Below are 26,836 nucleotides of genomic sequence, written 5' to 3' on the forward strand. Positions count from 1 at the left end.
GTGAGGTCTTTGCACAGAAGTCGGCGAGTTCCTGTCACAACGGCTGTACTGCGAGCGAGACGTGAGGACGTAGCACCTTGACCACACCAACCAACCCCTGCGAGGTGGGAGATGGGAATGATCCTTCATACCCAAGGTAGGGAAAGCTTCCAACAGCCCCAGTTCCTGCTGTAAGCACAGCTCTCGACTTCTATCTGCTACTTTTAATGACAGTGCTCAAAAGGAGTGCTTCCTCAGGTACCTCTAACTCACTGCACCTTAAACCCACTCTCATCTAGACTTCGTTTCAACCTCCTGCCTCAGGGCACGAACAGCTACTGCTGTCCAGCTGTCTCGTTATCCACAAGCAGTTTTCAGAGCTTGTAAACATTTCAGTTAAGTATCATGTCTTGGAATACCCAACTCACTGCTGAGTTAGTGTTCACAGAATCATGGGTTGGCTGGGGCTGAGAGGATCCTTAATGCTCATCTTGTTTCACCCTCCTGTGATGGACAGGAATCTTCCACTGGACTCAAAAACCCCCAAATGCCAGAAGGATGGATATCCCAGCCCAAAACTTAACAGAAGTTGTTATCAAAACCAGAACATTGGAATTTATCCAAACTCATCCTCTGTAATGCCTCATTGACAGTTCCAGGCTTCAGCAATGACTGAAGTACTTTCAGGATTACTTGTTTTTTTGGATTACTTGGTTTTCAGCAGCTCTGAGTTTCTAATGTTCTGAGGAACACATACTTCCTTAATGCCCCAAAACAGCTCTGACAGGCTTTAGAAAATGCCACAAGAACATTCTGTTACCAAGAAAAGTTTTATTCTTTTTGCCAGTAGCTTTGTTAATTGCACAAAAAAAAAATCTTTGCATTTAAACATTTTCACACATCCTATTCTGAATGACAAATGTTAATTAAAAACAAGGCAGGAAAATAAAAATTCACAACCTTAATGAACTACGGGAACTATCATAAAAGAAAAAGGAAACTGCTTTTCTTATAAGCTTTTCACAAGTGTCACATTTTCTCTTTAAAAAGGAGGGAGTCAAAAAAAAAAGCAAACTTCTAAAACAAATCTTCATAAAAAGAAACTTTACAGAATTGTCAACAACATTAGGACAACATTTACTAGCCAGTTTTATTAGAGCATCTCTCAATCCACTGCTTCCCCCACTTCCCCAAATCTCAGGCCTAGGAACAGACTCAAATCCATGTTCCAAGGCTACAGACATAAATACAAGAATCCGAGTGAGACTGACAGGAATCTCAACCGGTATCTGGAACAGTCTGGATTCCTCCATTTCCATCCCTCCTTTTCACAGCCGCATCAGAGCTCTTGGTCTCCTCCTGCTCCTCCTGGGCACACCTTTGACTGCACAGCTGTCCAGGCAGGACTGCAGCCACTCTACAGCCACCCACAACAGCTGAAAGTTGCAGTCAGACCCTCCCAGGATAAATTACAGTGATGACCTAGTCCACATCTACCACTCCTGCAGAAATAACCATCTTCATTCTGGGAACTACAGTATTTCTAGAAACAAACCCTGCAGCAGTGAGCTGCCTAGGGACTGGTCCTTTGAATTCATTATTAAATGCTTGTCACAGGGCTTGAGAGCTCCTTCGGCATTCTCTCTGTATCTGGAGGCAACACGAACTAACGAAGATCCTCCATTACCTTTGCTCACACGCGTTCATTGTCACACTGGCCCAAGAGGGCAGGGACAGGTGGGGAATACCACTGAACTAGCTCAGCACAGTTCACTCTCAACTGCACATGGGACAGTACCTCCTTCTACCTCTCAGAAGATTTTTTCCTTTAGTCTCATCTCCTGCCTCCAAACCCACAACTTCTCTCAGATGCCCTCAATGCATAATTCATATGAGAGACTTTTTTTACCATGGCATGTTTAACAAAGGACTTCAGATGCTAACAGTGGAGTTGTGGGTGGAGAAGAACAGTGTGCCAAAGCAGGTCAGTGGCTAGCTATCCTGGCAATTTTATGTGCCTTTAATGTAAATACCTACATGCAGAATGGCAGTGGCATTGCCAAAGGAACATGGGTGTAGAACTACCATCACTCATACGCAGTGGTCAACACGCAGTGAGATCTGACAGCTCTGTTGCCAGGTGTTCACCACAGGACATAAGTAATGCAGAATACAGCATTAGCCTACAAGGAACAGTCATCACAGGAGGTGAAATACTCAAAGTAACATTTACAGCATGAGGCATTAGATGTTATGATTCAAAATTAATGTGACACTCTGTTTGACAAGGTGCCCCTGAACCATATGCACATGCTGCACGAAGCGGGACTGGTAAGAAATCCTAACCCAGGGGAAATTTCCTTACACAGCCATTAAGTTCCTAGAAAAAAAAATAAGGTGATAAGGTGGCAAGGGGCAGATGTCAAGAACACAGCCTAATTTGAATCTGTCTTCTTTTCTTTCAGAATCCCAGCCCAAGGGAGGAAGGAGACTGTACCACTGAGAAGTGATTTTGGCCAAAGTTTCTCACGGTCATTTTTCTAACACTCGAATTTAAGATGCAAGAACACTCCCAAAAGGCTAATACTGAGAATTGGAAAAAAAAACCCAAACAACCCAAAAACCAAGCCACACTCTGTGCATTTTTAGTGACAGCCATCCTTTGGACTCTGGGTTGCTTTGCTATCTACATTGAGAGCATCTCTGATCTCTAGCCTTGGCATCTGCAGTTCCTGTCACCCATCTCTAGACTAAAGCTCAGCAGTGGTCTTAGCCTCCCCAGTTTCAGTTACTGGTCTTTCTAGAAGTTGGTATCTGGCCTCAAGCAGAGTTCACAGATAACAGGGAGAAGGCATATGCTGTGCTATCTTGTACCCAAAGTAATAACACTAAGAACATATATGGAAAATCTGACATGTATAAAGATCACTAGTCAGTACACAAAAGTATCCCTGTGAGGTAGGTAGCCATCACCCACCTTTATAGATGGGCAAACAGGCTGAGAGATGTGACAACCATGCAAAGGCCAGAGAGTGTGGAAAGGAGCTCAGGAATCTCAATCTCTTGGATCATTCTTCTGTCCCCTTTCAGACTCACCACTCTGCTTGTGACACTGCTGTAATCCAAGACACTTTTGTAATTATTGACTAGGAGGGTTAAAAAAAAAAAAAAACAAGTAGTAGCATAACATAAGCTAAGGCCTGAAACAAACTCTCTAGCCCAGTTTTATAGGTTCTATGATTCTCTTGCAGTTTTCTATGCAAACATGTTACTTTCTAATGATCTTTTGGATGGGCTATGATAAGCCTTTCAGGAGCCTCATTGACATTGGCATTCTCCTATTTTCAGTAGTCTGTGTTCCCTAAGCTGTAGTTGTCTGTACAGGGGAAGACATGGATGCAATATGTTATTTTTAACAGTACAGGAATTCTTCCATCAAGGTGCTGGGGAAGTGGAAGTCTAAAAAGAAAATGAATCAAGACAATGTTGCACTCAACTCCCCTTACCCTCTGGAACTGCCCTTCTCCTCCATGGGAGGTGCTTTGTTCTCTAACAGTGGCTAATTAGCAGGAATGCTCCTCACCTTACTTGGGACCATATTCACAGGCAGATGGGATGTATGTCACCCTGTCCCCTTGATGCAGAGAGTCCAACACTTGCATTATTTCACAGCAAAGGAGAAAAGGGATTGCTAGAAACAGCATCTTGGACAAGCAAACAAAGAGGAAAATTAAAGCAGCCAAGCAGCAGATTTCTGGCAGAGTTGCCTCAGAGCTTCTGAACAATTGCCCCCGTTCTGTCTCATGACTGTCAGTGCATGGCATGGATTTTTCTAATTAGACCGCAACAATCCGAGCCCCCTCCTCCCCCCTTGTGCCGCAGTGGAAGGCTCACTGCAGCAGGTCTTAAAGTTTGTGTAAAAAAGGAAATGGAAAGACAGAGATGGACTGGTCCAGAGTTAAAACCCAGTATCATAATAATATTAATCAATAATCATCATATGAACAGTAAGAAGGGTGCAGCCTAATGGATGTAGGCCCTGTACACTGCAGACATGTCGTTGTCAGATTGGTCCAATGCTTTTGCTCGTTTATAGACCTGAAGAGAAATCAGAAAAGGATCAGAGCCTGCTCTTGTGTGAAGCCTTTTCCCAGCAGAAAAAATCCTTTGCTGACCACTGCAACCAGAGAACTGCACAGTATGTCAAATAACCCAAGTGCAGATCAGAAAATGCCAGGTCTTTCTGTGTTTCCTGATGTAACATTCTAAGGGTCTCTACAATCAAAACAAATCCAGTGCCACCCTAGTCAAAATATATTTCAATCACTATTCCCTTGTCTTAGAGATGATGTAATTCTTAGATCCGTGTCTCTGGTTGACAAATGGCTATGTTGAATACATGCTGAAGAACACATCTGAACACTAAACAACTCTTACCTCATTGGCAGCAGCTGCCATTGGAGTTGGGTGGTTGACAGAATCGCCCAGTGCAATAGCTAATCTAAGATCCTTCTGTATGTATTTCAGGTAGAAATCAGGTTTAAAGTTTCCTTGCAAGATATCTGTGGAGAGGAACCCATGTAAAAAAGTAAGCACGACAAAAGTAAGCCAAGCCCATGCTGCAGGGGGCTGCAATTCAACACCAATCTCCCTTTCCATTGCTGATCAATACTTTTAGCTCTCCTGTTTCTCTACTCTCTATCTTCATCTGGCCACAGCAGATGATGTCACTATTGCCCTCTAACAAAGTGAGCACAGATTTCTAAGCAGCTTGCCCTCACTTCACTTGTTACCCTGCCCCAATGAAATCCTAGCTGAAGCCCTAAGCAGTCCTAACTCAGATTCTCAGAAGGTCTAGCCATGAAGGGGAAGGAATGGGAACTCAGCTCTTCATTTCCAGAATACTTAAAATAACCATAATCCCAGCCTGATGAATATGGGACTGTTATTTTCTACCTTTTGCCACTATCTGAAAGGCTGCTAGATTGTAAAAAAATGACCTGTAAGAAAACAATATAAGAGAACTTTACTTTGGCACTTCTGGTCCAGGAAGATGCTGGCAAGTTGTCCCTGGTTGAGGATATCCAGAAGGGTCTGCTGGGACTGGCCAGTCACTTGAGCCAAAGTCAGTCCTTCTGCTATTGTTGCCATGAAGCTGCCTTGGACCATGTTCACAATCAGCATCATCTTGGCAGCATTGCCTACTTCACCTGGGAGCGAGACACACCATTGGGATTTGTCCAGAAGAGAAATAGCAGCCCTGCTTTCCCAGCCCACACAGCAGTAACACTGCTAGACTCCTGGCATCAAGCACTTGGCAGCTCTCCCTTGCCCTGAAAGACTTCAGAAAACATCCCCATTTTCCAACCACTCAAAAGAATGGAAAAATCATAAGAAAACACTATTTTAAACCAAAAGCACCACAGATCCTCTAAAATGAGCCAGCATTCAAAAAAGAAACTGTAGCCTGCAGACTCTGAAACTGGCCAAGTTCCAGAGGAGCAGGCCGATTTCCCACATTGCCCACAGAGAAAAGAAAAAGACATATGCATCTCAGGCTCCTTGCTGAAATTCCCAGTCCTTGCACTAAGAAACTGCTATCAGGCCCTCCATTTTTCAATTACCTAGGAAAAAGGAGGTTTTCCCCATGGCTTGGAAACAGCTGCTGCAATCCTCATATAAACCCCTGTCGCCAGCTGCCAGGATCACAAGCATTCCATCGTTAGAGAGCTGCTGGTTTCCTGAGACTGGTGCTTCCAGAAAGCGACCACCTCGGGACACTATCACCTGGGAGAAGAGCATCTCTGGTTAGCTGAAGCAGGAACATCATTTAGCTCCAAAACAAATAGCTCCAAAATATAAACAGGAGAGGAAAGCACTAATGTGATGTATCACACCATATCCTGCAAAGTGTGCTTAAGACCAACAGCTGACCTCACACTCCAGGCAAGACCATTCTTCACCCATCACTACTGTGCACATTTTAAGCAGCTGCACTGACATGCTTTAGTCATGGCACCCTATACTGGCCAAGAGATCAATGCTGAAGGTGTGTATGTGGCATATGAATTCCAGAAGATTGATCATTATATTTTCCCCTCTTTCCCAGAGAGGAAAGGCCTTTGAGAGATCTCTTCAGCCAGACGTTTACTAATATGGGTGATTTGCATTCTCTGAATTGATGTTATGCATTAGTGCATCACCAACATGTTTACTTAAAACTTCAGCAAAACCAGCTCCCCTTCCTTGTAAAACCACACACGCTGCCTTAGGGCAGTGGGGAACAATCAAAATTCCAAAAAGAAAATCACAGGTATCACAGCAGAAGTAAACAGAACACCTCTACAGAAATCCCACAATAATATTTCTATAGAATGAAATGTGAAGACAGTAATTTTCCCCAACCAGAGCATTTAAACTGGGCAGATTATGCATTTTATCAGCCATTAATCCAAACAGGGTTTTACCCTCCAGTTTGCTACAGAATAGCAACCTGTCTACAAATATTTCTTAGGGGATCAAAATTTGGATATCTGGTGGCAGGTAACAGCTCTGCCAAATCCACAGGCTTTGCTGGTATCACCAAGGAACATCTCATGTAACATTGTTTGCTTGTCAAGATTTGACATGTTATTTTGTCTTGTTTGCCTGGAACTTGAGAAGAAGCCCAGAGACCTCTAAAAGCAGTTTTATTACCAACAGGTAATAAAGTGCCTGAAATAACACAAACTGCAGAACTGCTGCTGAATGCACTTCTGCTGTTAAGAGGCTCAGTTCAATGATTACCTGGGCCAGCTCTGTGACTGTATCTGCATCCACGGTGGACATATCCACATAACACTTCCCTGGGCGAATCCCCTGTAACACTCCACTTGGACCAAGCACCAGCTGTGGAGAACAGAAGAGCGGTAAAGCAATAGGGTGTCTGCAGAGAAACCCCAGTTCTACGGGAGTCCAGCTGAGCCTGGCACTGCAGAGGCAGACCCCCGGAGGGTTATCAGAACCTGCCCACAAAGATACAGTTTTTAAAATGCTTAATTTTTGTTGGGACATTTATTTTTGCACAACTGCACTGCTGAGGATATACAATGACCCAGGCTACTGTGGTTAGCAGGAATCAGAACTGGCATTCAGTGACTGCCATCTTGTAGTCTAACCAGCGGAGGTAAAATAAGAGCTAATCCTTACATCCTTTGCTGCTTTTGGATCTGATACACAGGCAAATGTGATGTCACAGGTGGAGACTACTTCAGCAGGGGTTCTTCCCAGCCGTGCACCCTCCTGGATGAACAAATCACACTGCAAAAGGCACAAGTCCAAAGGTAAGACAAATTAAATACAAATCAAATGGATTCTTTGCATTCTGCTGTAAAAACTCCACTGCTGGACACAACTCCAAAGGGGTCAGACATGTTAATTACACAGCAACTCCCATCTTCTTCTGTTGCTTTGTCTACACAAACAGACACACACAACATGCACATGGGGCTCTTTTGAAGCTTTCCTGAAGAACAGCTGAAGAACTTTGAAAGAAAAGGCAAAAATAAACAAAACTCTTAGATAAAACAGTAAGAATGTTGTGGGTTTGACAAGAAACTATTAAGGGAAAAAAAGCGAGATTTAGGGAAAAAATTGGTAAAAGGACATAACAAAATATGTAACTGGATAATAACAGGAACATACAGGTGAGAGCTGCTGCTTCAAAATCTTAGCTCCTTCTTACCCCATCCCCTCATACCAGGCATGTTTTGCTCTTGAAAAAATATATCTTTTTATCCCCTTTTAACAAAGTAACCACAGTGCCCTTCCCTTTTGCTATTCCACAGCCTCTTCCAAGTACATCTCCCCTAGCTACCTACTTTTCCTCCTCCACTACAAAGATTAACACTGTCTAGGATATAAGTGTAATGCAGTATAAGCTCCATTTTAATTCTGAATACTCCTATCAAACCCTTCTCCATTCTGGTCTCATGACACAGCAGGTCTTTGAGAGAATGCTTGTTACCACTTGACTAGCACAATAGGTGTAGACTGACCCATGGCTGAGCAGTGCATCTTACCATACTCAATCTTGTGGGATAACTCCCTGCACCTGGCCTTTGCGGCACAATACACTGCATGTCTATTCACATCAGCAGTATTTTCAGAGGCATGTTACATCCTATTCTTCAACACACGTATATGGATGTGTATATATTTGTGTGTGTGTGTGTGTGTGTATGTGTGTATACACAAACAAGGGTGCCTTTTTTTGACAATCATCTCATAAAAAAACAGCAGGACTGCTGACATAAGAGTGACCACACTAGAACAGACCACAGTGACATAAGACCATACTAAAACAGACCATGGCTGCACCTAGTCACATGTGCCCACCAACAAGCACTTAGGAAACAGGACAGAACAAGGTGGTATCCTCTCCCAAGCACCACTGACAGATGATTCCATTAGATGGAGGGGGTAATGTTTAGGAGAGGTTTAAGCACATGCCTACCTTCTCCGCAGTCCGGTTCCAGACGGTGACAGTGTGACCCATCTTCAGCAAATTGGAGACAATGCCACTTCCCATCAAACCAAGGCCCAGAAATCCTATCCTGAGGGTATAGATAAATATTAATGCAAGAGCAAGCAATCAGTGTCAGTTTCTCAGGGTGCTGGAAATGATGAAGAGCAAACTGGAGCATCACCAGCACAAAAAAATACCCAAACAAACATGTTCCACTGCAAGCACAGCTATGAAGGGCAAATACTGAGCTTTAAAAGCAAGCTGGAATTTATTTTACTTACCAAGCTTCCCTAACAATTTACTGAAGAAAGTCTTTAGCCTATTTCAGAAGATCATCTAAATATTAAAGGTTTGGATGGTCTGGATTCTTGGGGGTTGGTTGGTTGTGTTTTTTTGTTTACTAAAATTGCTGTTTGTGTGCTTTCTGACAGTCATTGCCTTACTGAAGTTAAAGGGAACATTTAGAAATGAGCAGGTGATTCTCTAATTCATCTGACTTTAAAACTAAGTTACACACACAATGCTTGCTTGTATAACCAAATGATAAATTAGTATCTTAGTTTCTAGCAAAGCCGACTGGGCTAAACATCATGCCAGACCAAAGAACTAGTGTCCCTGCTCTACAGCTGCCATTTCAGACACTGGAAGAAAGGAAGTATTACACCAGTACAGGTCACCATCAGTCCCAGAAAACAGCCTTCCCCTCCTCTCACAAGCTGGAAAAAAGTTTTGCTCCCTCCATTAAAAAAAAAAAAAAAAAGACAATATGCCACCAAGTCCCTACAATCACCTGCAACAGGAATTCCTCTGCAGACATTGCTTCAAGAACCTTTTTATCTATCATGCAACTTCCCACAAAACCCAGTTTTCAGAGAGATTCTGAAGCACTCAGTTACATCCAAAGTAATGTAACAATGAAACCTACCTGGCAAATCCACAGTTAATTCTACAGAATTAGCCACACTACAGCTGCACTGTGGCTTTCACATGCCACCTGTCCTCTTCCAGCTAGCCATGCTATCTTTTCTCCAAGCAAACAAATTTAGACAGGGCAGAGCAAATCAGTACACACTCCTTACATGGCCCAAACAAGGTCTACCTGTTTTCAAATCTCTAAACCAGCAGAGATATTTCTTCCTTCCCAACCCACCTCTGAGACGCACTTTTCTGAAAGACTGTTTTACCTAAACAGCTTCACTGTTATTTTTGTTCCCCTACAGTACAGGTGAGAACTGACATCCCATATGAACTGCCCCAACAGCAAACAGCAAGAGGGGCCTGAACTCAATTTGAACAGAGCAGAAGTTACAGAGCAAAACGGGAAGCTCAAGTTAGGCTTCTCTCCCTCTAAAAAGGAGAACGGGGGTGTTAGGAGAAACCAGAAAGCTCACGTGGTACACAGCAAAGTTCTTGTGATGGGATAACACACCTCCCTCTTCCTCTTGCCTTCTGCATGCTCAGGAGAGTGACTGAACAACCCCAGTCAACTGCCAGGCACTACTAGAGACAAGATTGCCTTTTATCTTCCGATCTCATGTGACACTTGGGAATACTACTGCTAACATCCTGCAGGGGGACCTGTTGAAAAGGGCATCTGCAGAAACACTCCAAGTAGTAGATGTATCCAGGACAAAACTTACTCTGAATTTTGTATTGCACAGCCCGATTTTGTTTTTAGCTTCCTCCCTCCCACCCTGCCCCCCAGAACAATTTCACACAGGGACAGAAGGAGTGCGCAGTTAAAGAAAAATGTTAGGTTTATTCATTCTCAGTGATAGGCTGGAGTGTGAGCTGAGAAGGAAATGGCTGGAATGTACTGAAGATCTTACTTTTTGTCTGTAGGCGTGATGCTGCCATTGACTGCTGTGCTGTCTGCTGCCTGGATGGAGGTGGATCCTGTCTCCTGAGGGAGTGGGGCAGGGGAAAAAGAGGGGGGAAGAGAGAGGGGAAAAATAATAATGAAAACAATATAATGCACAGCTCTGGAAGAACTGCAAGGCCTCATAACAATAAAAATCCATCAAAATGAAGATTTTCTTTACCTCTTCACAAACCTTCAGTTTCTTTGTGATGGCTTGATAGCAGACAGCTGGCTGTATGGAGAAGACAAAGCATTCAGGGGAAGGACAGTGCCGATTTACTCTCCTAAGCAAACAGACCATATCCTTGTTCCAAAGAAACAGGCAGCTCACCCACCCACCACCACCTTCAAAGCAGGACAACTCTTCCCTCAAGGGGAGAAAATAAAACCTAAAATATATTGCAAGATTGTTCTTTCCCACCCTGCCCCAGCAATTCAGCCTGTCTTCTAACAGAGGCCTTGCAAACTCCCTTCTGTAGTTCCTAGACAGGCTCCTCTGGAGGCACCAGAACATGGGCCATCCCTACTCCTACATTTAGATCTCTGAAGCCTGTCATGAAGCCTCGCATCTACACTCACTGTGTCTCTGCAGCTGTGGAACCAAAACCTTCTCTTAATATGAGAAGGCATGAGACCTTCTACAAATGCTAAGGCAAAGACTGTTCCTCCCCATGCTGCTTACTGAGTCTAGATAAAACTGTTAGCAGCTCTTACTCCTTCTGGTTCTGCCCAGATCCTCAGTGAGATATAAATCCTTTAATGCTTAATTTGATCTCTTCTTTTCCTCCTGATGTTCACTTCTGAATATAAAATCCTGCAAGGCTTCTGACTCTCAGGAGATAAACTGGCTGTATTTTACATGGAGCTTTTCTGGTCCCGGAAATTTTCCTGCAACATTCAGTGAATTGACAAGCCTATCCAGATGAAGAAACTGATAGGCCAACCATAAAAAACAAACAAACAACAGCATTTTTTGAACACAAAAAAAGCTTTTCCTGTCCATCCTGCTCATTCTACACAATTTATTACATCAGATCTGTAAAAAACTAGCGTCAGAAAATCCAGAATTACTTAAAACTGTATTCATTGTACTGAATGCTAAAGCACTCTAAATCTTAAGGCTTGGAAGTACTTCAACTAATCTAACTGCCAGCCCTTAAAGAACAGAATTCCGGAGCTCTTTATGCATACTCCTTGTATTCAGTTCCAGCAAAGGGCAGGATTCCAAGCTACCCAGCAGCATGATCCTGTCTGCCAAATCCTTACCTTCTCTGTCTGGCTTAGCAGGAAGTGATGGAAGTGTGGATCACTGTCCTTCACAGGCTACAAGGAGAGAAAGTACAGCCTCAGAAATACATCCAGAGTCACTGAGCGACCACAGCACAATTCACTTTCTCTCCTAAGCTGCATGAGAACAATCGCATAAGGGGGAAAATACCAAATGTATCAGCTGGCACGAGGAGCCTGTTTTAATTAAATAGTTTCCATAGTGTTTAATTCTCAAAACCAAAGCCATTCAAACCAAATTCCTCATTTTTGTACATCTGTAGGAAAAACAAAGACGCATACAAGCAAGATTAACATGAGAGGAAGAAAATACATATTCTGCTCCTTCCTCTCCCAAGCAAATGAAAACATTTATTTTTCCAGCTTTCAAGGAATTCCATAAAACAGCATTCTGGGAATTGACTGGAGATTGCCACATGTCAAGCAAACCCATCCTAACAGCAACAAGGACTGCAGGCCCAGATACCTCATCTCCCCAGTAAGCATCATACATACTAGCCTGGAATCACATTGCTCTTACTCTGCTCTACTGACCACTCATTTATTCAACAAAATCGAAAGGTTTTCAAAAGCTGCTTGTGAAGGAAATCAAATGAAAGCACCCCATGTGATAGCACTCAGACAGGGAAAGACTATCCAGACCACCTCCGCTTTTGGGAAGTAATTCCCAGAAATGCTTTTGAAACAAGAAGTGTAAACATTAGTACAACAAGTTAAGTGTGAATCTGCAAATAGTTCCACAGAGACAGAAATCTCATTTCTCAGGATCTTTCTGAACTGTCTGGGATATTGTTCAGCTTTGTTATGCTGCAGTATGTTCTGACACAAGAAGATAAGATCTCGGCTGTTTTACAGTCAGACAAAAGGCTCTAGATTTGCAGCCACAAACTCAGATCCTAGATGTTGTAAAGCTTCTCACCTCACTCACACTCGGTGGCCATTTAAATCCAGCCACTGTTCCAGTCATCACCCTCTTCACTGTACTTGACTCTGGAATTGTGAGGTCCTGAGGAGACAGAAGAAGGATCACAAAGAGCTTAAAACCTGGCTCAGGGACTGGTCACAGCACAATCATCATTTGAGCACGCATAGAGAGCTCTGAAAGCACTACAAATGCCTTCCATTTCACAGGCCTTTCCATGAGCATTCACATTTAAACATACAGTATTAGCAACACAGGTGAGGAAAACATCAACTGCCAGCAAAGGAATTCAACCAGATTTATGGTTTCTGGACAATCCATTCTTCATACCTAAGAGGAATCACTGCACTTGTGCACTTATGCAATGAGCAGAAAAGAAACACGCTTGATCCCGTATTTTCCCCTGGTGGATGCAAAAATCTTAACAAATGAGTGAAGAACATCATTATAAGCAGAGGTCAGAACTCTTAATGCTACCCTGTCACAATAGAATAGCCTACCTGTTTTCAGGAGAACCTTCAAAGCATGAGGTTGACAGCCACATCTGCTCAAGTTTGCAGAATCCATGAGACAAACTGGTATGTAGGCTGCCTCATCTGCTCCACAGGCCCTGGTTTATAGTATCATGATAGTATTTAACATACTGGGGCTTTTACTGTTGAGCAGATTAAATTTTATCTTTTATTTCCCCAAGACATATAGATTAAAATAGGTCTTTATTCTGTAGGTCATAGACATATGATATAGGTTTTTATGCTACATGAAGAGAATGCACAGGACTTTGGTATAATATGTGCTGTCTTCCTCTGAAATGAAGGTTCAGAAATGGAGTCACATTATCCCTCCTCCAAAATTACTTCCTGAAAATGCACAATATACCTTAGTATCCACACAGAAGCACAAGAGAACACTGTTTGCAAAAACGGCCAGAGCAAGACTCCTTGGGAGTTAACCCAGAACGATGCAACTGTCCAAGTGTTAGCAAGACAATGCAGACATCAGCCTCCAATCCTGTAGTGTCTAGGGAGAGTCCTGCATACTTCAGCTGGTAAAGTGTGGATAAAACCTGCTTTGGTACCTATGAAGTTCTGCTGCTCCTTCAAAAATTTCCATATAGACTTAAAAATAAGAGTATGAGAACAATAACGTATGGCTACAGAGCCTTTCTAGACAGAGCACACTTCAGCAACAACTGGATTCTTGATTGTTATGCATCCTTATTGCTTGGAAGCCAGAAATTGGACTGGGATGGAGGAAAAAAAAAACAAATCCGAGCATCATATTAATTCAGGACAATATGTTTTCTACTCTAGGGCTAAGAACTTAAGGAATTTATGAGAACCAGGCAAGAAGATAAGATTTTAAAATTATTTAAAAGGGGCTGAAAAACAGTATTAAGGCAGCATTGTTATATTTTCATATAACACTATTTTATTTGTCACTTTCCAGACACTGTAAGGCTTACTCTCCTACCTTATCCTGCTTAATTTCCTCATCTGTGGCCACGCAGTTATCACACAGCTGGACAATACTCTGTCGCAACTTTAAAACCAGTTTTAAAACCAGTCTGCCTGTCATGTGCCAGTAAAATGTCTACTACTACAATTAGCTCACTCAAAGCACGCCAGTGTCCTGAGGTAGTTAACACAGTAAAACCTATGCATGCAATGTGTCAGCACAATCAGAATTCTCCCAGCCATTAGTTTTGATCAATTTTGGAATGAGTCTAGCTCAAAGACACAGGATCATTTTGCATGAGAAAAAAAAAAAAAAAGGGGTCTTGTGGCTTTTTTTAACAGAAATATGTTGAGACACAACCTGCTTATAGGAAGATACTTAGAATAGTGAAAATTATGTTGCCATTTTCCTGCATCAGTCAAGACAAGTTCTGTAATTATTAGTTATAATTCATAAACATGCATCCATTCCTCCCCTCCTCCAACTTCCCTCAAAAGAAGAAACTGATGGGATCTATTGCACAGCCTAATTTCACAGACATTGGTGCTAAAAGAGCCAGTATCTCCTTTAACCCCTTTTCAGTTGGACGTGATGATCCTTGTGTGTCCCTTCCAAATAAGGATATTCTTATTCTATTTTATGATGCCTTCACAGCTAATATCTGAGATAATCAGCTTCATTTTATTACATCAAGAGAGAGTCTGCTGTTCAACCAGTGAAGGCCAATCCATCCACAATTCTGAAGAGCAAAGACCACCATCTTGACTTGCATCCTGACTGAAAGAGAAGACTGTGAAGCACAACATGATCCCCTTGAAGCACAGGTGAGCAAGCATGTTGCCGTATGGTGTTTCAATTGAGGTCTCCCAGTTGTCCTCAGATGTAGTCTTCAGTGGAGGATGTGCCTTGCAATAATCCACCAAAATAAATATCCATATGGAATAGGAAGATCTAGACCACAACAGTGAGTTCCACAATAAAAAAGGAACTCTAAATGAGGGTAGACAAAGTGCTGCCACAACATCAAGAAATATCAGGGAAGTAGTGGGAATAAAATATTAAGGCTCCTTTATAATGGAGGATGGGAACATATCTTAAAGCACAGAAGCTGAAACGAAGACAATTCTTCTGGTGGATTCTCCAGGCAACAAATTTCTCCTTTAAGCCCTAGACCTTAAGGATATCTCACTCTTTGTGAGTACTGAGGTTGAAGCTGAGCATCTACTTTTCACCTGATCATACAAAGTAGATGAGATGGGAGAAGTCAGGATCCAGATGAAGACCCATATCTCTTTGCTTATCTTTCCCACACAAACTGAACTCGAAGATGGCAAGACAAAAGAATGAAGTCTCCCTATACAGTTTTCAAAGCCCTCTCAAAGATAGGAACAGAGCCACTCACAGTAACTAACTGGTAAAAATCACTGGAAGAATCAACAATATGCTTGCCAAGGGTATCAGGCAGCCAAATGGTCTAGAAGTACCAACATGGAAAAGCTTAAAAAAAGGGATACTGAACTCATTCTTCCTGCTGGCCCGTTAGTCAAGGTGCCAGTAAGCCCTCAAGTCCAGCTGCCAAGTCCACAGGCACTGGCGGACATGCACAACACAAACCTTCTCATCCTTGGGTGGGCGCCCCCGCTTTCGGGGGCTCTGATCCTGGGCTCTTTTCAAGGGTGACTTTGATCCTCTCTCTGACGAGACAGAAGAGACCCTCTTTTTGCCTTCCCCTGTGCCCTTCTTCACCTTTCCTTCAGACAAACTGGCTTTGCGTTTCTCTTCACCAGCAGATTGCTTGCCTCTTTCTTCACTGGAATTACGCCGATTCTTCTCTTCAGTGGAGTTATGGGCAGATGCCTGAGAGATTATAGAATAGAAGATGGTAAGGAAAGAAGAGAAGAGATGGAATGATTTTCATGCAAAACCAAGGATGTGAAGGACCCTGTGCTGGTAACTATCAAGCAAAACAAGAGCACAGTAACTTGAAAACTACGTATCTGTTAGCCCTTTGGAGTTGGTGAGTGAAGTTCCTGGTTAGTTCTCCTGCAAAAACACAGCAGTTTAAGCAAGCACATAACAGAACAGGCCACCTGAAGACTTGCCAGGACCGTGCACTTCCAACATACTAACAACAAGATTACTAGATACCAAATTCTTAAGACCGATTTATAAAATCGTCACAAGCAGATCAAATAACCTCTTCAGTTTCTTCATCGTTTAATAATCCCAATAATCACTTTTCTCCACCAAACAAGATTAAGTGGGGAAGAAGACAGGACAGGCAATAAATCCCAAACACCAAACAAAGGAAAACAAAATCCTCCTCAACTTGCCAGAGGCAACAAACTCCTTTCACATAACAAGGCATCTAATCATTATTCATGCCAAGACCTGTTTTGATGCACACAGTGAAAAAGAACCCACTCACCTGGTCCTTGCCTTTGGTTTTTCTAAGAAACTCCTCTACAGCATCCACAGCTTGCTGGAAGCGCTTACCCTTGTTAATCTTTATCATTTCCTCTTTGTGAGGGTGATAAGGCTTCAGCTGCTCCACTTTGATCCAAGCACTTGAAACAAAAAGAGAAGCTAGTTATATTCTCTGAACTGCAGCTTTCTCAATCATCCCACTTTGAGAAACACACAACTATACTTTCTCCCCCAGATCTACTGATGACAACAGCCCCAACTCACTTCCTATCTAGAAAGTGAAGGGCTGCCATTACTGCATTCACTGAGAATCTTCTTCCGGCACTTTTACTTTGTAATTTCTTAAGTTTTATCTCCTCTCATTCTAGCAGTGTCCCCCTCTAAACTTTATTCTCTACTGGCAAAATAGCTTTTGGATGTGATCACAGGAGGCATTTAAAACAATGGCGGCCCAGTGACTGCACTTGTTTCACCATATGAAACATGCACAGTCCCATGCCTCCAGATAAAGCCAATACCACAAATCTACTCAACAGGTTGTTGAAAGCAAAGTTCACCTAACAATTCTCTGCTATCAGTCCCTGGTTCAAATACATTAAGCACACTGCTGTTTAAAAAAAAAAAACAGTATGGGAAAAACCCCAATATTATGTATCTCACTAAAGAGATGACCAGACAGAGTGAATACAAAAGCCACAGCTCACTGCTGCACTTATTTCTGATGTATTCAGGTATTCTGCATGAAAACAACAATTTTGTTTTTGAGACAAAAGAACTATTTCCTTCACTGTTGCTATTTTAAGACAACCTGACTTGTACAGTAGCAGAATATTAACCTGCAGTCCTATTAAGACTGCAGTCCTTTGAAGAAAATCAAAATTACTTCCCTGTTCCCACTCCTGCTAAATAGGACATCTTGACATTTACCAAATGGTAAAGTCATCAAGTATGGTGACAACTTCACTTTCCTTTATGTAAACAAGCTCTTCTACCACTTCTTCAGTGAGGCTTAAGGGAGTGCCTTTGCTTCCCTTGACACCTGAATTCCTTGTGACTCTCAGAGATTAAACCACCTCTCTCCCTCCCCAAATTCAAGCCCAGGCTCATCAACCACACTGTAACAAAGCTACTTCCACCCTACTGAAAACAGAACTTAAGTTCTGTTTTAAGTGTAAGTGTAAGTTTTGAAAACTCTTCCCTCAGTTAGTATGGCCAATGGTTCTAATTCTTAGCACATGGCAAAAATGGGGCATTTCTCTTGTCCCCAAATATCTCTATGTTACACAGACTACCCATGATTAAAGGTTTTAAATATTCCCCAGTGCAGTCTAGCTCCTGCAAGCAGATGAAGTGATTTAATAGCTGCATTTTCAGACACTGTAAGCACCATGTCATATAGTTAAACTGAACATGAAGATTAAAACAACAAAAATAATAGTAACATTTTGCTGAATCTTGATTGCCCTTTCTTCAAAAAATAAACTCTAACTTCATTAAGACCTTTCTCCTCACTGGCAACAGCAATTGTTTATAAATTGTTTGTAATCAGGAATCAACTTTAAGAAAGTAGACTGAAACATTTTGCTCTCATTTGCAGAGACAAGACCTCCTGCTAAGAGCTGACTGTGGAAAATGCTAGCATCCCTTCCAAAGAACCCAGTGCTTCTGCATGCAAAGCTGAATCACTTAGTTTACATAATTTTTGTAAGAACTGACTTAATATAACAAGTCAAATCATTGCATTCAGACTAGAGTCTGAGTCCAGCAGCTATGCAGGGAACCTCTCCCAGCTGCCCAGACATTACTGTGAAACACACCTTAAAATTATCTTACACGGTAAAGCCTGCCTGTATGACAATGACAAATATCCCTGGGTACCATAGAGCAACAGTTCACAAGAAGTCTTTCATTATGTGCATAAAGAAAACAAAATTTTGGACCACAATATAAAAAAGCATATTACATGTTGTTGCAGGACTGAATTTCTAAATAAAAGTAAGTTCTTTTGTCTCAAGGCATTCTCTTGGGTTTTTGCACATCCTATCCCTCCTCACTGCACATGTTCATTAGCTTTGTTTTTCATTCCTTTTCCTTTGGTATGGAGAAAGCCCAAAGAATGAAGCTCTCTGGTTCGGAGCTTCAAAGATCTTGGCATCTGTGATCCTCCAGGAAAAAGTACTAGAGATCTCAGAGACAAACTAATAAGTGAAAAACAATCTTAAATGCTGCCTCAGTTAAAAATACACTTTAAAAAACAGGAAAAAATTTAAATTGATCTTTTCCTTTCCAGTTTGTTTATGCATTACCTACCTGGACATGAGCATCTTTTGACACCAATGCATATAAACCAACTCCATGCAGTGTTTCAAGCACTTGAAAGCAAAAGAACTTTTCACCAAATAAAATCATTCATCTTTATACACAAGATCTCAAAATCCTCAAGGCCAATGAAGCCCAGTATTTAGATCAGTCTCAAGGATACAACATATAGAAGTTTCTGTTGTTTCTCTCCTGATTCAGCAGTGAATCAAAGCACAAGAAAAGCATTAGCGATGACACTGAGGATGTCATATTTAAGATGAAATTGCATTCATAGTACTGCACCATCACCAGGCATCTGAAAAGAATGGGCTACATGGAAAGTGAAAAGATGTAGTAAAAATACCCATTAGCCATGGCTTTCTCTTTTCATTTCTCCACACTGTTCCTCATCCTCTCCAAAACACAATTCTTAAAAAGCTCATGTCAAATCCACATTATAAACACGAACAATATGCAAAACTTAGAATAAGCAGAGGCAAGCATGAAAGTGACCTGCAGCCACATGGAAACAGTGGCACAGAGAGATGCAGAGACACCACATTCAAATCCCTGACACAAGCATGGCACAGGCAAGATCTTCAAACCCTCACCATTCCAGCCACTCTCTTCCTGTCTACAGATACTAACTCCTAATGATAAACTGCAGGAAAGAGATGGAAGAATATCCACCAATCTTCGCTTTTTGCAAACCATATAGCTAGGGGTGGAAAACAGTGGCACTGTATCTCCAAATTTCTATTCACCACAGCCTAGGAAAATTTTTATTGCTTTAGACTAGCACTGTAGATGCCCACACTAAGTGCTAACACAACCAGTTTGAAAGTCAAAAGAAAACTGCTTACTTATTTAAAAGGCCAGTGTATGTGAGCACACAACTCAAATCAAGATCTATTTCCTCGTGTTTAAAAGGGAGCATCCCAACCAGCATCAATTAAATAACTCAAATAACTAACCTCTGCAACTTAGTACATAAACTACTAGAAACAAAACACAAAAATCACATCATACTAGAATAAAGGAAGGGATATTTAGAAGAAACCCAGAAGCAGAGAAATACAGAAGGAAATTATTAGGTTTTTCGAATTTCTGCAATAAAATTCCTCAGTATGAGGCACAAGAGCTTTGCCTGTAGTGATTTTCAGCTATGGCACTGTGCCTGCAGGGATGTTGAACAACATTCCAGCTGGCTCTGCTATAGCAACACAGAACTCTGTATGGGATAATATGCTTCACTAAGAAGTACCAGGAACACAAGCTCACCCCCTCCATCAGCTCAGCCTATCCCTCCAGCTCCTCAGACTACTAAGGTCTATTTCCAACAGTTCGCAAATTTAAAGCAAGTATTTTCTGATATCAGGACCTGAAAGAACATTTCAGAAAGACTACATCCTGAATTTACTCTTCCCTTGAAAACCAGGGAAAACAGTGGCAGAAGAAAAGGGCAGGTGTTTCCATCCCAATAGGACATGGAAGATGGAAAGGTAATGAGTGCTGCGTTAAAATCACCACGCTTGATGGAAACGGGCTGCAAATTATTACACCTATCTTAGATTGAAAGCTTCCTCCATTTTTTCCTTAATATATAAAGTCAGGAAGTGCCCCTTGAAGGTTATAAGCAAGAATGATCTGTCCCAGCTTCCTGATAAGACTGTGATATACACGACTTGCAAATCCATTAGGCTGTTAGGGAATACCAAAGGGGGAAGGAAGGTGAATGGCTGTGTTTGTACACACATCTCTGATGGCTGCAGGACTCTCACTAATATTTCTATAAAATCATAGTAGAAAGATTACTTCAAAGCAATGATATTTTTAGTTTTGAAAAATGTCGTAATGAATTTCTAAGCCGGCCAAAAAACACAAAAATATTTTGAACTGTATGACACACACCAAGAAGGGTTTGTGGGCCAGCCAGTCTATTAGTTTCAACTACTAAAAGCAATAAATGTACATAATTTAAGCAAAATAAAGATTCTTACCCAACTACTGAAATACCCACAAAGATATTCTACAAGACTGTAGTATGGAAATAATAATAAAATGAGATTTTAAGTACTATCTGAGAAGCATAGTTAGAAACACAGATAAGAGGTTTAAGTTCCACTTCTAAACTAAACTAAAATTGTTGTTTAGATTATTGTAATGGATGTTGTTACCTGCTTGTCAGATCTATGGGCAGGAAACATCAACTGTTCTTGATTTTAGATAAAGAATCCTTTTAATGTGACTTACTCTAAGAAGAGACACTCGGAAAAACAACTACTAAGACTAGCAAAAGACTGTTCTCCTTATCCATTTGGAGAATAAGTTAATAAAGAGACATTACATGGATTGCCTTAATTGCAATGCACACAATCACTCAGAGTAAGACATGGAAATTACATCATAACTATGAACATCAAGGTGGCTTTCACTGTGGTAAAGCTTGTATGTACTTCACAGATTAAACATAAGCAAAATCGGCCTCCATGGGTAGAGAACCCTTATTTTCCAGAAAACCCATTCCTTCAGAAGTAACAGGAGAAACTAACATCACCAACACAACTAACAGATCACAGAGCTCAGTAGAAAATTTATCAAAAGCCAGGACCTAGAGAACAGTTTGAATGCACTCATGCCCTCACCTGTGTGTCTTGGAACAAAACTACACACAGCTTTCCAGTTAATCTACTCCCTTAGTCACTGTGGCATTGCAGAGGCCCAGTACATGGTAATATTCAATTTGCAGGAAAAGGAAAATGCATTTCCTCTGTGCCATATCCTAAGCTAGCCAGAATTTTACAAATAACCAAAACTTATACACTACACCAAAAACACTGCCAAACTCATCAGCATGTTTTTATTTACCCCTATGCTCTGCTCATGTACATCCATTTTTACTTCTAAACATCTTTCTCCTTAACCTTTAGTATGACAAACCAAAGCCACATGAGTCAGGAAGGAACAATTTGCACCCAGCTGGAACAGGAGCTTTTCTGGCCACAGCAGGCACCTAGGAGTCCTCAGAAAGAAATAAGATGAAAATAGGGCCTGAGACTGCCTACCTCTCCACAAACCGGCTCGCAACAACCCTCAGAAGTTCATGAGAGGGATTCCCAGCAACCAGCATCACCTTTGCATTACAGATACTGGACAAGAGAGGAACAGACGATGACCAGACCTCTCCTGTTCAACCTCAAAGGCTAAGGCAGTAACACAAGAGCTGCAGCAATGGATCCATGGTACAGAAATGCCATCGTACAGCATAAACATGGCAGAAAAAGTTAGGTGCTAAAAAAAGAGCTAAATGCACTAGACCATCAGTATGGGTAACAGTGCTCATCATCCCTTGAACAGGACAGCTCTGCACTCTGCCATTCCTCAGGCTGTTTATAAGGTGGTGACATTCTCTCAGTTATGTATTTCCAAGTCCTGTTTATAGACACACTTGAAAAAGTTATCTGCAAAACCCACTAGTCTACTTGTACGAAATAAGAAAAGGGACATTTTCTTTGTCTTCACAATTTAAATGAAATCATTTATAGTTTTCCTGATTTGGCTCACTGATTATGCTCAAATGTGGGAACTTTCTCAAGCAACACACTGGTTAGAACAGCACAGTTCTAACCAGCACAGTCTTTTAAAGTTCTAAGTCAGGACAGAAGAGGCATACAAGCTTCTCTCTCTTCTATCAACATTATTTGCAAGAAAAGTGATAGTATTTATTTCTATTCAATTTTCAGGTAGGATATGCCAATCAATGCAAGCAAATTTCTAAGTCATTATTATCTAGCATGATATGATTAAATTTCACAAGCTGAAGACTGGGGAAAGGGGCTACACCACAACAACCACACTACCTTACAGTACCAGATGACTGAATTTGCCCCAGCTAGAGCTCTAGAATCTTGTAATAAATCCTGATTATTTTGCAGCTTTGAACTCCTCTTTTGCAATCATGTTATTAATCTCAGCTACATTATCCAAGACATTTGACCGCTCATCTTAAAATGAAAAAAAATCTATATTTGATTCAATATGAAATACAAGAATTGAGAACAAATAATCAAGACAGAAATAATCCACTTCAACTCAGAATTTATTAGCTCAAATAACCATATTTAATAACACCACCAAAAAACGTTCTCAAATTAACATTCACCTGCCACAAGTTACTAGAGATCCAAATATTCCCATTAGCATTCACTACCATTTCAAGTTTAGACCTAATTTCTTAATGGAAAAATACTTTAAAGTATTAAGCAAAAATAATTTAGCAGTGAAAAATTATTTCCTTAAGACATTCAACAAATGGTCTCAGTTCCAGTCACCTTTCTTCCAAAAATCAAAGGGTTTCTTTAGTCTTCCACAGATACTTGCAATTTTCCTCTTTATTCCATCACTTGATAGGAAATAGCAGAAAATAAAGAGAAAAACTGAAAAATGATCAAAATAATTTTCAGTTTCATGAAATATCCAAGTTCTAAGGGGCTTTTTTGTTGGTTTTCTTTCCCCTAGTTTGTAATCATTTAAATCTATGACAAGTATGATTTTGTTCACATTTGAAATCATTACATTCTGTCAGGCAAAAAGGAAGTCTAAAACTATTTTAGCTCTCTTATACTGTGAAGTCTTCCAAAAGCACAGCAAGAATGTTTTCCGTCAGCAGGTAGGACGGTTTATTCTTTCACAAATGGCAATTCTATAGTTAATTTTATTCCTCTGGCAGCAAAATAAAAGAATACTCTGAGCTGTACCTTTCTCATTCATGGTTACACACTAAAATCTAACAGTCATGTCACACCTAAAAGTGGCAAGCCATCATCACAGCAGCAACTCAAATCCTAAGCTAAGTTTTTACAGTCTTCATACACCCTAGTGAGCAGCTATAGCATGCAATAATAGTTAAATTTCTTTTATTGTGTGGTTCAAAGGGAATCCTTTACAATACTACATTGCACTGTGATATTAGCAAACATTTCTTCCACAAAAAAAAAGTAAATATTTCTTCCACAAAAGATCCACATTATGTGGTACAATATTTTCCCCAGATGAAAACAAGCAGGTACATACTGATCTTCTGTTCCAAAAAACTTCACAAAGAAGCACTTTTTTCCTCGAGGTTTCTTCAGATCTTTAGGTGGGTTAACAATCTAAAGATAATTAGAAATCAAAATTAAAAGTACATAGTGACAAAGTGTTCAGCTATGGTAGATTTTTAAAAAAATCTGATTAGGAGGATAACTGGCATTAATAAAAAACAACTCAACTTAGGTAACCTTTAAAATTTAAACTTCATCTTTACTCCCAAAATAGATCGCTTATCAAATTTAAAATTTAGTAAGGAGAAAAGATATCATTCAGTTACACAGGTGACACCTGTAGAGGAGCCTGGTGTTAACCTGGTCCACTAACCAAATGTTTCTAGTTGCCAGCCACACTGACAATTCTTTTCCCTGACTTATGCTGTTACCTCAGCGTGCTTAGCCCTGACAGGACATAAAAGAAAGGTCTTTCAGGGAAGTAGAAATAATAGAAATGGCATATAAAATTAATTTTTAAAAATATTTTATCTGAAAAACCCCCAACCAAACCAGAATTAAGATCAAATATCTGCCCCAGATAATTCTCAAAAAACACAGCTCTAAAACAGTATCTTGAGAAGTCAGACTCCTTATTTCTATTATTTAACACAGTACTGTTAACCAACTTACTATGGAAGAAAAGCGTGTCTTGCAGAAAGTGACGGGGATTAAACAACTAAATTTGGGAAACACAATCAGTTCCAGAGTTGGCTGTCTGTTTGCTTTTCATTCCACATGAACTTCCAGCTGTTACTCACAGATGGAGATAACAGATCAAATAAAGCCCTAAACTAGTTCACACCTTAGATTTGTGGGATATACATGCTTAAAAAAACAAACAAGAAAACCAGTATTAATCTACAACTGAATGCTCTCAAGCAAAGCTTTCCCTACACAGAAGGAAGACACAAAAAAACCCACAGCCAAAAAATAAACCCAAAAACACAAACCATGAAAAACTAAGAAAGCAACAATAAATACAAATAAACCTCACCTTTCCTGGCCATGGAGGGTAACGGCCCAGCTTCCCCCTAGAGAAAAAAGAAAGGATTAGGCACCAGAACCAGAGAAAAAAAAAACATCCCAGTGTCTGCTTTTCACATTACGTCACACTTTTCATATTAAGAGAGTTACAATTTGCAGTGAAAACCTTCTGTGCAAGGCAGGACACACAGCTGACACCTGCACCTAACTCAGGTCTCTGGACAGTCTGATACTGCTAGACTGTCAGAATTGAAGAGAACAGCAGAAGCTACACTGCCAGCAAGATACAAGAGAATAGGCACTGCAGCACCATTTCGGTATATATGGAACTGGAAAAAAAAAAAAAAGCACTGATGCAGGCAATCAGACCAAAGTTCAGGTTGAGAACTTCTATCCACCTGTCTAGAGCAGCTGGAGAGCAGAAAAGCCACCAACTCCCAGCTCAGAAAGCTGAGGTTCTGATTCTCACAGGAAAGCATTAGTGGCAGGATCCCCTCAACAGGTGTACCAATATCACTTTCTTTAGGTGCTCACCACCACACTAACTGAAGACATGAAGAGCCATAAAAGGCAGAAAAGCTTACTTTCTACAACTGCAAATGTTTCCATTATGAAAACTAGGCAATAGTAGAAATAACCACAGAGGAAGAAGAGACATTAATCTTAGCTCTCAGCTCACCAGGTTTCCTGGTGTGCTTTATCCTTATTTCACCCTTGTTAAGGACTGGTGCTGCAGTTCTCACAAAACCCCATTAGTAACTGTCTTGTATGAGACAATGCTGTACAGAAGATTCAGAAGCCAGGGGCAGGCACGAACACTGCCAAGAGCTGTGTCCATGACCGTATCTCATATTCAATGCTCCAATTTCTGTATTGAGAAAAAAAAAATCAGCATACCCTTTCTGCTGTTGCTGTCTGATTGTGAAAGTTCCCTGCAACAGCTCTAGGGACAGCACCTGGACTGGCATGTACAAAACTAAAGCAGGATAATCTGCATTCCAACACTACGAGCAGAACACTCCCGAAATTCTCATCTGAAAAAAAACATGCTAAAAGTGACTAATCCTTACTTACTTTGTTATATAAATTAGACAACAGATTTTTCAGATGAGACCTGCAGTTGTCACAGGCTGAAGCACATGCTTCTCTTTATCTGGGTTAACAGTATAAACGCATGCATCTGAGTGTTGGGAATTAGCTACTTCTTTGAGCTCAGGCAGGACACCCTAGCCCATTCAGCACAACCTATGCACTTAATCGGTGCTTACAGGGCACGGTGGAATGCTCTCACTTCTCCCGACCAGGAAAAAAATCACAGCTCTGACTACCTGAGGGTAAGACCACAGTGACAAGGGAAAACCGCTTCTGGGGGTTTCCACAGGGACAACCCAACCTGCAACGAAACGCTGGATTGTTGTGTTGCATCATTAAAGCATTGCCAAGAAACGGTGCCGTGGCTCTCCCTAAACACTGACCCTCTCGCATCCCTCGGGAGGTGAGCCCGTGCTTACAAGGGAACTTCACAATGCTCGTCCTTTCTGTCCCGCTTCCCTCAGCCCTCCAGCTGATACAGCTTCCGTCATGCGCCGCCCCCGCCAGCCTCCAGCGCCGGCCCGGCTCACAGCCCAGCCCGCCTCCCGCCGGCCCGGTGCCCTCCCGCCACTCCTCCCACACCGTCCAACGGACGGCAGTGGCGATACCTGAAACCCGGCAGCAGCCCCGGCACTGCCCTGCCCTGCCAAGCCCCACCCTGTCCGCAGCCGCTCTCCGGAGTCGACGGCGGGCTGACAGCGCCCAGGACGGCCCAGCCCGACTCGGCTCCCGCTGCGTCGCTCCCACGGCCGCGTATAGTCCCGCCTGCGTCTTCGCAGCCTAATTCCGCTAAAAGCGCCCGGCACGCCATGCTCGCGGCCGCCGCCCAGCCCACGCCACCACTCACCACACCAGGTCTCCGAGCCTCAGACTCACGGCCGCCATCTTACCGACACAGACCGGCCACGCCGCGCGGGGGCTGCCGGGAGGGCGGG

At 41.7% G+C, this 26,836-nt stretch overlaps 1 protein-coding gene across 6 annotated transcripts; it reads right to left on the reverse strand.

Annotated features, from left to right (window-relative positions):
* Positions 1–790: 790 nt before the first annotated feature.
* GLYR1 (glyoxylate reductase 1 homolog) lies at positions 791–26,810 on the reverse strand. Of its 6 annotated transcripts, none has more exons than XM_062503648.1 (16): positions 26,749–26,810; positions 24,820–24,856; positions 23,815–23,894; positions 16,442–16,580; positions 15,628–15,870; positions 12,553–12,639; positions 11,613–11,669; positions 10,528–10,578; positions 10,315–10,388; positions 8,474–8,573; positions 7,168–7,260; positions 6,766–6,867; positions 5,604–5,766; positions 5,010–5,189; positions 4,417–4,541; positions 791–4,077 (listed from the first exon to the last, which is right to left on the reverse strand). In XM_062503648.1, the coding sequence occupies exons 1-16, from the start codon at positions 26,784–26,786 to the stop codon at positions 4,003–4,005; spliced, it is 1,644 nt and encodes a 547-aa protein (XP_062359632.1). In that variant the 5' UTR covers positions 26,787–26,810; the 3' UTR covers positions 791–4,002. The 6 variants fall into 6 exon arrangements, with proteins under 6 accessions (XP_062359632.1, XP_062359631.1, XP_062359636.1 ...); XM_062503647.1 differs by having other exon boundaries at positions 7,168–7,278; XM_062503652.1 differs by lacking the exon at positions 15,628–15,870.
* Between the last annotated feature and the right edge of the window lie 26 nt (positions 26,811–26,836).

The sequence above is a fragment of the Cinclus cinclus genome, chromosome 16 (assembly GCF_963662255.1).
Source record: "Cinclus cinclus chromosome 16, bCinCin1.1, whole genome shotgun sequence".
NCBI classification, from domain to species: Eukaryota; Metazoa; Chordata; class Aves; order Passeriformes; family Cinclidae; genus Cinclus; species Cinclus cinclus.